We start from the raw sequence: 10,316 nt of genomic DNA, 5'->3' as shown, positions 1-10,316 counted from the left end.
GGCTTCTGGCAGAGTCCCCCAGGCAGTGGGGGGCACTGGGGATCGCCTCCCCACCTGGCAGGAGCTGGTGAGTCCTGGGTTTTTTGTTTGTTTGTTTTTTAAAGGGCTGGGAGCTGGGGCAGGCGGGGCAGCCATGGGGGAGCTGGGGGAGCGGGCAGAGGTCAGGGGGCTTGTGAGTGGGGATATTTTTTTTCAAAGGAGCTAGGAGCTGGGGCTAGGCAGGGCAGCCATTGAGAGCGGGTGGGGGATGGGGCCTTTCTGATTTGGAGATTCGGCTGATTCAGCAGCAGCCAAATCTCCAAATCAGATTTGGCTGAGTCGATTTGGGGCAGTGATTTGTATCACTGAATTGAATCACTGTCCCCCAAATCGGCTGAATCCAAATCCAAAGCAAATACCAGCCGCTTCACACAGGCTTAGCAGTTACCTGTATGGTTCACTTTAAACATGCTCAATTGGAACATATGGGCAAGTCCTTTTTCCAACTAGAAGTGCTTTTCTGAATCTGGGCCCCATTGTGAGTGTGCTAAAATCACAGAAAAGAGTCAGGGGGTTAGAAGGGACTCTAAGAGTCTGACCTCCTACATTGTTTCCTATCGCTATTTGATTTGTTCTTGCTTGTGTGCACATTTGTCTTGTTCTGTGTTTTACACCCTCATCCTTGTGAGCAAGGATCTTAAAAGCAGGATCCAATGCGGCCAACAATGGAAAGACTGCCATTGATTTCATCAGACCCATTCCAGTGCCCTGAGGCAGCTAAATCAACTGCTTGAATTCACTTGGCATGTTACTCCATATTTAAGTTTTATATTTCAGATAAAATGTTGGCTTTTGACTGTGGAAAGCACTGAAATCTCTTCAGAATTATTCTGACCCTTTTTGGATTTCATAGTTCTCTGCAGTCACATCAAATGTCTCTTTTTCCTTAGTCATTTCTTAAAATGTTATAAAATGTAATTTAAAAAGAGAGCCAAAGCCACTATGCACCAAGACTGCGTCAGCAGTGGATTAGATGCAACACAAGTGCCCTAGTTTTCAGAGAGGCTGAGCACCCGTGACTGCTGATGTGATTTTAAAATATATGCATTTGGGGTTCTTTTGGGTTGTACTTGACTCACCCTTCACTACAAGGGCTATGACCTTCTTTTTTTTTTTAAATGAAGCTGAGAAACTCACATGCTGGGGCTTTAGGAAAATCACCAATCATTTATTAAGTTGCAGGACTTGGCTGCTCTCTGATGCTACGTCTGGGCTTACATGTGAGTGATTTTCAATGGAATGTGTGCACCTAAGAGTGCCTTTGCCACAGTGGTAGCACGTCCTGGTTAGAATGTTTCCAAATGTGCACCCACCTACCTGCACCTGCTTTCATACTTTAAGCTAAAAATATGTGGGTGGAGCTGCCTTCAAGACTTCAACGTCCAGTGAGCTTAACAGGAGCGTCTGGGGACACCCCTGAAGTAGTCTCATTGGCACACTGCTAACTGAGTGTGCAAGCAGTTGCTAGGGGAAGAGGGATGTGCTCAGGCATATCCTGGCCCAGACATGCTGGTGTTGTAATATAGACATGCTCTAAATCTCTTCACATACTCCTTGTATTATGTGTTCCATCTGTTTTAAAGATCTAATGGAGAAAATGGCCATTACTAAAATGAGATAGACAGAAAGTGCAAAAAATGTTGACTAACCAGTGGCTAAACTTTTCAGCCCTCCAAACCACAGCCAATATGGATCTCTTTTGTTCTTGGCAGGGAGCATATAGTAAAACATAAAGACTTAGGCAAAACTGAAAACATCTGGATATGTAGATTATTCTTTGCAGTTTATACGTTGCAAGCAAGAGAATGCCATAGACATAGGCAATGCTATGGAATGTATTTTTGGAAAGATTTTTTTTTAATTACCTGGCAGCTGCATATGATTGTAAGTAAAGAATTTAAATTACAAAACAGTTGGTCTCAGCTTAGTCACATCAGCCAAACTTTTCAAGAACAACTAGTAATTTTAGGTGCTTATATTTTGAGCATCCAATTTGAGATCCTTTGAGAGGGTCTTTTCCAAGACTGGATGCTCAGTGCTTTTGAAAATCAGGCCCCTGTAAAGCACCCACAAATGGAGGCACCAAAAATGCTAAGTCACTTTTGGCTATCAAATAAAAGTCTGTGTCAGTCAATTCTGACAATTAGCAGTAGGTAATAAAATTCCTGTCAAAGCACCCTCTATGCTTCAGGAATGTCAAACCCCACCAAAAATGAAGCATGTTAATATTTCTTAACTAAAATATATTCTGTGTGGAATAAAACTGGAATGACTAGTGAACAAATAACGCATTTGTTCCTTGCAATGGACATACTCTCATAAATCACCTTTATGAAAAATTCAGTCTTTAACTATTCTTATGACATCATATATGGTTCCTTTTGTTGGTAATTTAGAAATAAATCTGCTGTAGCTTGAGCACATATTGTGTTTCCACTCATCATTACAGCCTGATCCAGGGAAATGAAATGTTTTGATTAATTTTAATTTCATATAATAAAATCCTAGTCCCTTGCCTGCACCTAAGTGCCCCCTTCCTCTGGATTCTACAGGTACAGCCACACGTCAGGCTGCAGTGCATTGCAGAGCTGTAAGTAACCTCATTTACATATGGAGGCATTCTACCTCTGGCAGCAGAGGCCAAGGACAGACATGTATGTGCCCTTGTAGCACTACAAAAGTGAGGGCACAGACATGCACACTTCCTGTAGCACTATAAAAGTGGCAGAAACTAACCAGCCTGTCTGTTCCCCAACTTGTCCACTCCCCTGGGACTGGGCTGTCAATAAATGCAGAACTGGGCTTGCCCACAGTGGACAGAATTGCTGTGGGGGAGAAGGAGGGGGCTGCAGCTTTGCTCACCACAGGTCCCAGGCCTGTGCTCACTGACAGCCTGATCCGATAGGGCTATAGCTCTGCTTAATGTGCTCTGCAGGGGGCACAAGGCTGTCAGCGATCAGATTTATTAACAGGCTTCCCTCCATCGTTGCCTCCCCCACCCCACCATGAGTGGCAGGGAGCAGAGGTGCAAGGCTGAGCAACGCCGTGGCTGGAAAGCACAATGCAGAATGCCTTCACAGTGACTGGGTACCACCCCAGCTAAGAAGACAGACACCTTCACTATTAGAACTGGAGTCAAGCAAGCATGTGTGATTGCACCAGCATGCTTTTCCATTGATATCACAGCTATTCCACATCTCATTGCTGATAGATTTCCATCTGGAGTCAGCATCCAGTATCTCATGGACAGGTAACTGGTTGATGTTAAAGAGATTTGTTCTTCCATTACTGGTCTTCAATATGCTGGTGATTGTGTTGTGTGTGCCCAGCAGTTGAAGAGCTCCAGGTCATTCTTGATTGTTTCTGCGAAGTGTATGCAATGCTTGGACTCACTGTCAACTATATGAAAACCAAAATTTCCCCTACCTGGGTAGCCACCTTTCCCAAAAAGTAAAACATAGATGATATTCAACATTGGCTAAAAGCTCCCAGTGTTACCTTTGGAAGTCTCCAAAGTCATGTCTTCAGTAATTATGACATCAGCATGCAAACCAAACATTTCATCTACCAGGCTGTTATCATTTCTACCCTGTTGCATGGATGCAAATCTTGGATGACATGCTGTAAACACCTAAAAGCCTTAGAATGTTACCATCAGCAATGTCTTTGAAAAATCCCCCATATCAGCTGGGAAAACAGAAAAATGAAAGACAGCATTCTAGCTCAAGAAAACACCACCAGCACTGAAACCATGTTTATATGGCACCAACTCTGTTGAACATAAGGATGCCTGACAACTGGCTTCTGAAACAGATCCTATACTCCTAATTCAATGACGGTCACTGCTCTAGAGATGGGCAAAAAAAGAGATTCCACCTTGAAGGCCAGTCTGAAGACATGTGACATTAACATCAATACCTGTGACACTTGAGCACTGAGTCATCCCTGATGGCACTGTGATGTGACAAGGCATCAAACATTTTGAGCAAACTTGTCTTATTATGGAGGAGGACCAGTGAGGGAAACTAATAGGAAAAGCTGTGACCTGACAATGCCAGGATCCTCTTCCTCTTCCCATAACTATTTGCCATGTCTGCAGTCAAATATACAGATCTCAGATCAGCCTCTTCAGTCTGTCCAACGGCGGGCTTTCACCCCAAAACCTCACCCCTATCTGGGGTGGAGGCTTATCTCTATCATTCTGTTTTATTCAGTCTCTGGTGCTCATCCCCTTGTCTAAGGGGTTTTCTCTTTCTTACTCTGTCTTCTGCACCACGACAGTTTTAGCACCTTGGTTGGTGGGCTGAAGTCCACTGCAACATCTTGCTAGACTCTCCCACACGTCCATGATCTCGCCTGTCGTGACTTGTTGTTACAGGAGAAAATAGAATGCCAGGGCGTGTGGGTTTTGACGCTGTCGCTCTTGAAATCTGTCTTAGTGTAGTAAGGGCTCCACCAACCCCTACACCCTCACCTGTTCCACTGGGTGTTTATCCAGTAGTCTAGACAAACTGCCTCCAAGCAGTACAAAATGGTCTGTAGGTCTCTAGGTCTGGCCAATCAATAGCCCCGATGGATCTGGTTGTATTTCACCTGGCTTAGAGCTTTGTACAGACCTGCCATTAATCCTAGCCAGTTCTTTTACTGGCCTATTGTCCCAATAGTTGTAATGCACTATCGATCTGTGAGGACTTCCCTCTCACCCTAATGAAAAGAAGAATGAAAACAAACTGGTACTTTTCCTGGCCTTATATTCCTAACTTTATGTTACCTTTTTTCTTCAGCCCTGCTATTAGGGTCTTTATGGTACCTTCTAACTGCCCCGTGGCAGTGTGAATTTCTCTCTGAGCGTTTCCTTCAGGGTTCTCTCCCCTGGCAGCTCCCTCTGCAGAGCTGCTTCTCTTAAACCTGGTCTCTGTTGCTTTCTCAGTGCCTTCAGCTATCCCTGCCGTCTCTCTGCCTGAATCAGCCACTTCCAGTTTCTGGTGTTCCTCTTTTGCCTGCCCTGGGTCTCCTTTTATCCTGGAGTTTTGGCTGACTCCCCCCCCCGCTCCTGAAACACCGGGTGAAGAATGAGCCCTGCAGAGTTCTTCACCATTCAGGTGGGACCAATTTATTTCCCTGGGGCTCTTCTCTTTCCTCACACAGCCATCTCTGGACTCACCAATGATGTTCTTATTTACTAGAAGATGATCCTCTTCATATGGAGGGACTGCCAACATTAATGTAGTGTTCTAGCTGAGCGGTCTACATGTCTGTCTACATCTCTTACCACTCTACTTTTGTACTGCTATAAAAGCAGCATGTCTGTCCACGGCTAAGGAGTTCCATGCTTCTTAATCACACTGAGCTCCAGGTGGCCCTGGCTAGACTACTTCTGATACCTGAGCTAGTGTTAGTATCTCTGTACTATGCTGCAGCCTGCAGTGTGCCTATGCCTTCTGCTACACAGCTCATTTTCTCTTCCCTACTGCTGTCTATTTGGTAATGTATTTGACTTAAAATACAGCAGTCCTTCATTTTAATATTTTCCTTCTGTCCTCTTCAGCAACAGTTACAGAACTGGTTGCATGTGTCTAGTACTGGTCAAGACTGCAGCCAGAGTATTTTCATAACAAAGAATAGTGAAGGCCAGCAGTGTTGGGAGCCTTCAACCAGCACGGTTGTCTTCTACTCTCTATATAAAGTAGTTCCCCTTTAGCTGCCTTGGCCAGCTACATTGGAATCATCCCATTGTTTGAGTTGGTATAATAAGCTGATCCCATTATGCAGTCAGTCATAGCATAAACAATAAACAGCATGTGGCTAATGTGTTAGATGCAGGGTTTTTTCTCTTATGAAGAAATAAAATTGTTATTAAACTACTATCAAACTGTAGTGGGTATCAGTCCTTCCTCTGCTGCATCTCAAATACCTGGCACAGGTTCATTTAATGGCACGATGAGAGATGATCCCCGATCCCAACAGTTGCACATCCTGCCATGTCACACATGCATGGCAAAAGGTACAATTTTGGGATTGGGAATCAGATCCTAATTGTGCTATTACTACTTGCGAAAACAGAGGGATCCCAGGATCACAATCTCAGACACACCCTGCACCATCAAGTTGAAAGCCAGGTGCTTGCAATGTGGTGGGAACTGGTTTAGTCCTGGGACTGGGACTGACAAACAGCCATTTCAAGACCTTAGTATAGTCCCAGGGCTGGGATTGATAATCAGATGGGACTACACTTGGGCTTTTCCCAGAGCACAATGCATTGGGATATTAGAAAACCTTGCGTGCAGCTCAGCTGCACATGCAGTTTTTAAACATCCTGGTACATGGGGATCCAGAGTCCTTGTGGTTGGGATGTGTCAAGTACTTTGGTATGCAGGTCTCTGGGGGTTGTAGCGCAAGGTAGTCAATCTTTTGGATTGACTCCCCATGATCTGGCACCTCAGCCCACCTGATGAAGTCCCCTTGAATTAGCACTCTAAAAACAGCAGGGTACAACCCCATGGCTGTCATGCACCACATGGCTGTCAGCCGGCTGGCATGGGGGGGCTGTCAGCCAAGCCTTGCCATGCAGCTGGCTTCAGGCTGCATGGTGGAAACCCTACCAAATGTTTAATTTAAAGCACAATGGAAACCAGCCACAAAATATTACACATTTTTGTGGGATAATTTTGTGGTTGGTTTTCTGTTTTGAACATGTGGCAGATTACTATTTAGGATGTGATTATCAGGTTAATAATGTCTTCAGTGTAATGTCTGCCAGGGACCTTAGGAACACATAATTCATACATGAAAGAATCTTTTAAATGTTCTAAAGTTTTTAATTAGATTCCTGGAGTTGTGAGTTTTTGTCTGCCTGGAAAGCACCTTGAACATAATAGAGGCTATCATAAAAAAATAATTATGTTCATTAACATATATAAGGAGAGAGAAATAGTTAGTGATAGTCTGAAGTTGGGCAGAAGGCAAAACATGCTGGCATCTTCCAGGGGTGCGGCTCCTGGACTGGATGCGGCCCTCCAGGCCATTCTATCCAGCCTGCGGGGCCCCTAAAAATTGAGAAAATTAATACTTATCTGCCCCTGGCTGCCTGTCATGTGGCCCTCAATGGCTTGCCAAACCTTGGTAAGTGGCCCTCTGCCCGAAATAATTGCCTGCCCCTGCTTTAGACTAACTCATTCATGCGGCATGAGCTTTTGTAGTCTTCAGCCACTTTGTCAACTGCTGTGAATGACGAAGTAGCATCTGACAAAGTAGACTATAGTCTATAAAAATGTGTGCCTCTGAACAAGCTAGCCTGTAAGTACCACCCTACCCTGCATTCTGCCTTTATGTATAAAGGGTACCATCATACAAAAACTTAGAGCCCCATCCATTATACCCTACCCTATTTCTGTCATCTGTTCTTGTACATGTTCTTATTCCACAGTAAGTGAAAGCTGAACTGTGATAGCTTAGTCAGTGAAAGAGAAGGTTTTCAGGGTTTTGCTTCTATTTATTGTGTGTATGTAGGCAGACACATGGTAAAGCTCAGTTCCTTTTTACCCCATAGTAAACTGTTGGTATTTTCCATACCCTGAGAACTAATATAGATTTACAGTCTTGATGGATGGGAGTCATATGAGGATGACTTACTTATGGATGACAAAGCCTGTGTCATATTGCCAGCTGATGACATTTGTATTGTCACCATAAACCAGTTTCATTTGAACTTTAACAAGAAAAATGTAGTTACCAGTACAGAAGTCTTCAAACCAATGAGGTTTCTAGCTCTTTCGAAAGCAAGAGTGCAAATTGCACAACACTGTCTCACAGAATACCTTGGTTCCTTAAAGACAATGAAACTACAGTTCATGACATAAATCCTGCAAACTCTTCATGTATGGTGCTCCCATGGCACTATGTGATTATAACTATACACTTCCCTTGCAATGGGTAATAAAGCTTTGTTTAACTACTTAACCCCAAACCATTATGCATCCCAAAGGCCACTATTAAGATAACTATTACATTCAGCCATACTGAATTCATTAAACTCTTCCTATAGCCAGGGACTTTTGATCAAAATCAGCACAATGATATCTTTGCTAACAATGCACTGGATGCTCTAGACATGCGAGTTACACATGAAAATTATGTGGGACCAAACTATTTAGTTTAATACGCTGGTTCTGTAGTACTGGATAAAGCTAAACCGCAAATACCGTCTAGTTAATTGTATTTTTCCTTGTAAATTATCTATAATAACCAGTTCTCATCTTCCACTATGGATAAAGATTATGACAATAACAGGATGGCATACGTGATAGCCTGTGTTTTCTGGTTCAGCTCATCTCTTTTCTGAAATGCCTTTTCTGTTTGGAATATAAGCTCTTGAGGGTTTGGGTTCCAGTTTGTACCTATGGCTAATGCTGTGTGAAATAAATTCCCCACCTCTAACATCCGTTGTTCAATAAGCTCCTTGCATGGCTTTCACCTCAAGAATTTTCTAATCAGGGTCAGCCCAAAGAATTTTAGGTGCTGCCTCTACCCCACTGCCAGCTTAGAAAGCTCCTCATTCCAGATCTCCAACCCTCAAAACGTAAGGGAACGCTAGGAGACCAGCATGAGTTCTTTCACAATGACCCTACATTTTGGCAGCTGTCTCTGTTAGTTCTTGTAAAAGCTGTGCTAAAACATATTCAGTATTTAACCATTTATCTATAGTCTAGCATTTGAGGACTTCAGTTAAAGTGCACCAAACTTTTCATGATGTTCCATTATGATTTTAAGGCAACATCAGAACATTAAAGAATACACTGCAATTGTGGCCAGCAGTGGTTTGTTAAGGAAGATAAATAGACTATATAACAAATGAGAAAACAAATAGTGACCTCTTCTGAAATCTTCACAAGGAAAAGCCAGTTTAATAGACTGTGAGAATTTTGATGAGCAGTAAATCTGAACCCCCAGTCCACTGTAACCCTATAAACAATGTTCTTCATCTGATAAGCATTACTCAGATGTCAATGGGTAAACATTTGACCATATAAATGTCCCTGAAGGAAACTACTTTTCTTTCATTTTCAAATTACCACAGCTTAATGAGGTTGTATTTTCTCATCAATTCAAACCATATTCTCAATTGAAGTTCACTTTCATGGCTGTCAGGACTTACAGGCAGATGTCCACCAGCTGATCCAGTTCAGGACAGCTGCATTCATACATGTCCCTGCAGCTGATATGACTCTGGTTCATTAATTCTCCCAGCAGCTGGATTGCGTTGGCAGGTGCCTCGCTACATATCTTCTTAAACTCCAGCACTCTGGCAGCTTCGCTGTATACATGCTTAGCACGCTGGTACAATTTAAAGGTGGTGACTAAAGAAAGTGAAAAATAATCGATGTTAATTATCCATGCACACATGTCTAACTGAAAAGGAACCAATGGAAACTTCACTGTTTTAAATTTTTCAGCTATTTTTAATTTTCTAATTTATATTAGAACTCAGACACCAAAGATTTTTGCTACAACCAACACATTTCTACGCTAAAGCTCTGTTTTAACACTGGGAAACCTCAAGACCAAAGTATTTATAATTTTAGTTTTGACAATTTTATGCATGTGCCAAGAAGACTATAATAAAACAAGTGTAGGGTAAATGAAGCCATCTCTTTATATAAACAGTGTGCAAAGTGCTTTAGGATCACATTACAGCAACTAGAACTGGTCTGGCCATTTGAGGCCATAAGATTTGTAATGAGGAATGGAAATATCTTTCAAAGAATGTATTTGCAAAACATTTGAAGCTGGTTCTAATTGACGTTAAACACACACAAATATGTATATATTAACATGTATAGGGCCTGATTCTACTGAAATGATGGTCCATTATGATTTCAAGACAACACTGGAAAGCAATGGGATTAATGTGGTAGTTAATTATGGACCTGATTTAAAAAGCACTAAAATTCTTAGTGCAAACAGCTGATCTCTTTGCTGTATAGGAGAATGTATATATCTTGACACTGCCAAGGCCTCCTGGATCGTGAAGGCTCCTTTGTTCTAAAGGACCCAGATCCACTGATAGAGTATGATTCCAATTCTGTCTTTTTGTGTAGGAGTGTCACAGGGGCACTTAGGTGCCCTGTTCCTAGAATAGGGTTAAGGAGCTGCCAGTCACTAGGGGCAGCTCAGGTGCCGGTTGCCGCAGCAACCAGGCAGGTCAGGTGACCAGAAGGGGGCAGGGCCGGGCCTTTATAAACGGCCCAGGCTGGAACCTAGAGGGTAGTTCCCTCCAG

At 42.9% G+C, this 10,316-nt stretch overlaps 1 protein-coding gene across 3 annotated transcripts in view; it reads right to left on the bottom strand.

Moving 5' to 3' along the window:
• The window catches only part of GALK2 (galactokinase 2), an 88,225-nt gene that overhangs the window by 1,993 nt on the left and 75,916 nt on the right, over positions 1-10,316 (bottom strand). For all 3 annotated transcript variants that reach the window (XM_019533643.1, XM_019533641.1, XM_019533642.1), the window contains one exon: positions 9,194-9,395. In XM_019533643.1, the coding sequence (XP_019389188.1) occupies positions 9,194-9,395 (202 nt within the window). The remainder of the gene's footprint in view (positions 1-9,193; positions 9,396-10,316) is intronic.

Source organism: Crocodylus porosus, unplaced genomic scaffold (genome assembly GCF_001723895.1).
Source record: "Crocodylus porosus isolate Cpor-Errol unplaced genomic scaffold, CroPor_comp1, whole genome shotgun sequence".
NCBI classification, from domain to species: domain Eukaryota; kingdom Metazoa; phylum Chordata; order Crocodylia; family Crocodylidae; genus Crocodylus; species Crocodylus porosus.
The sequence above is the reverse complement of the archived record's forward strand: the minus strand, read 5'-3'. Positions and strand labels throughout refer to the sequence as shown.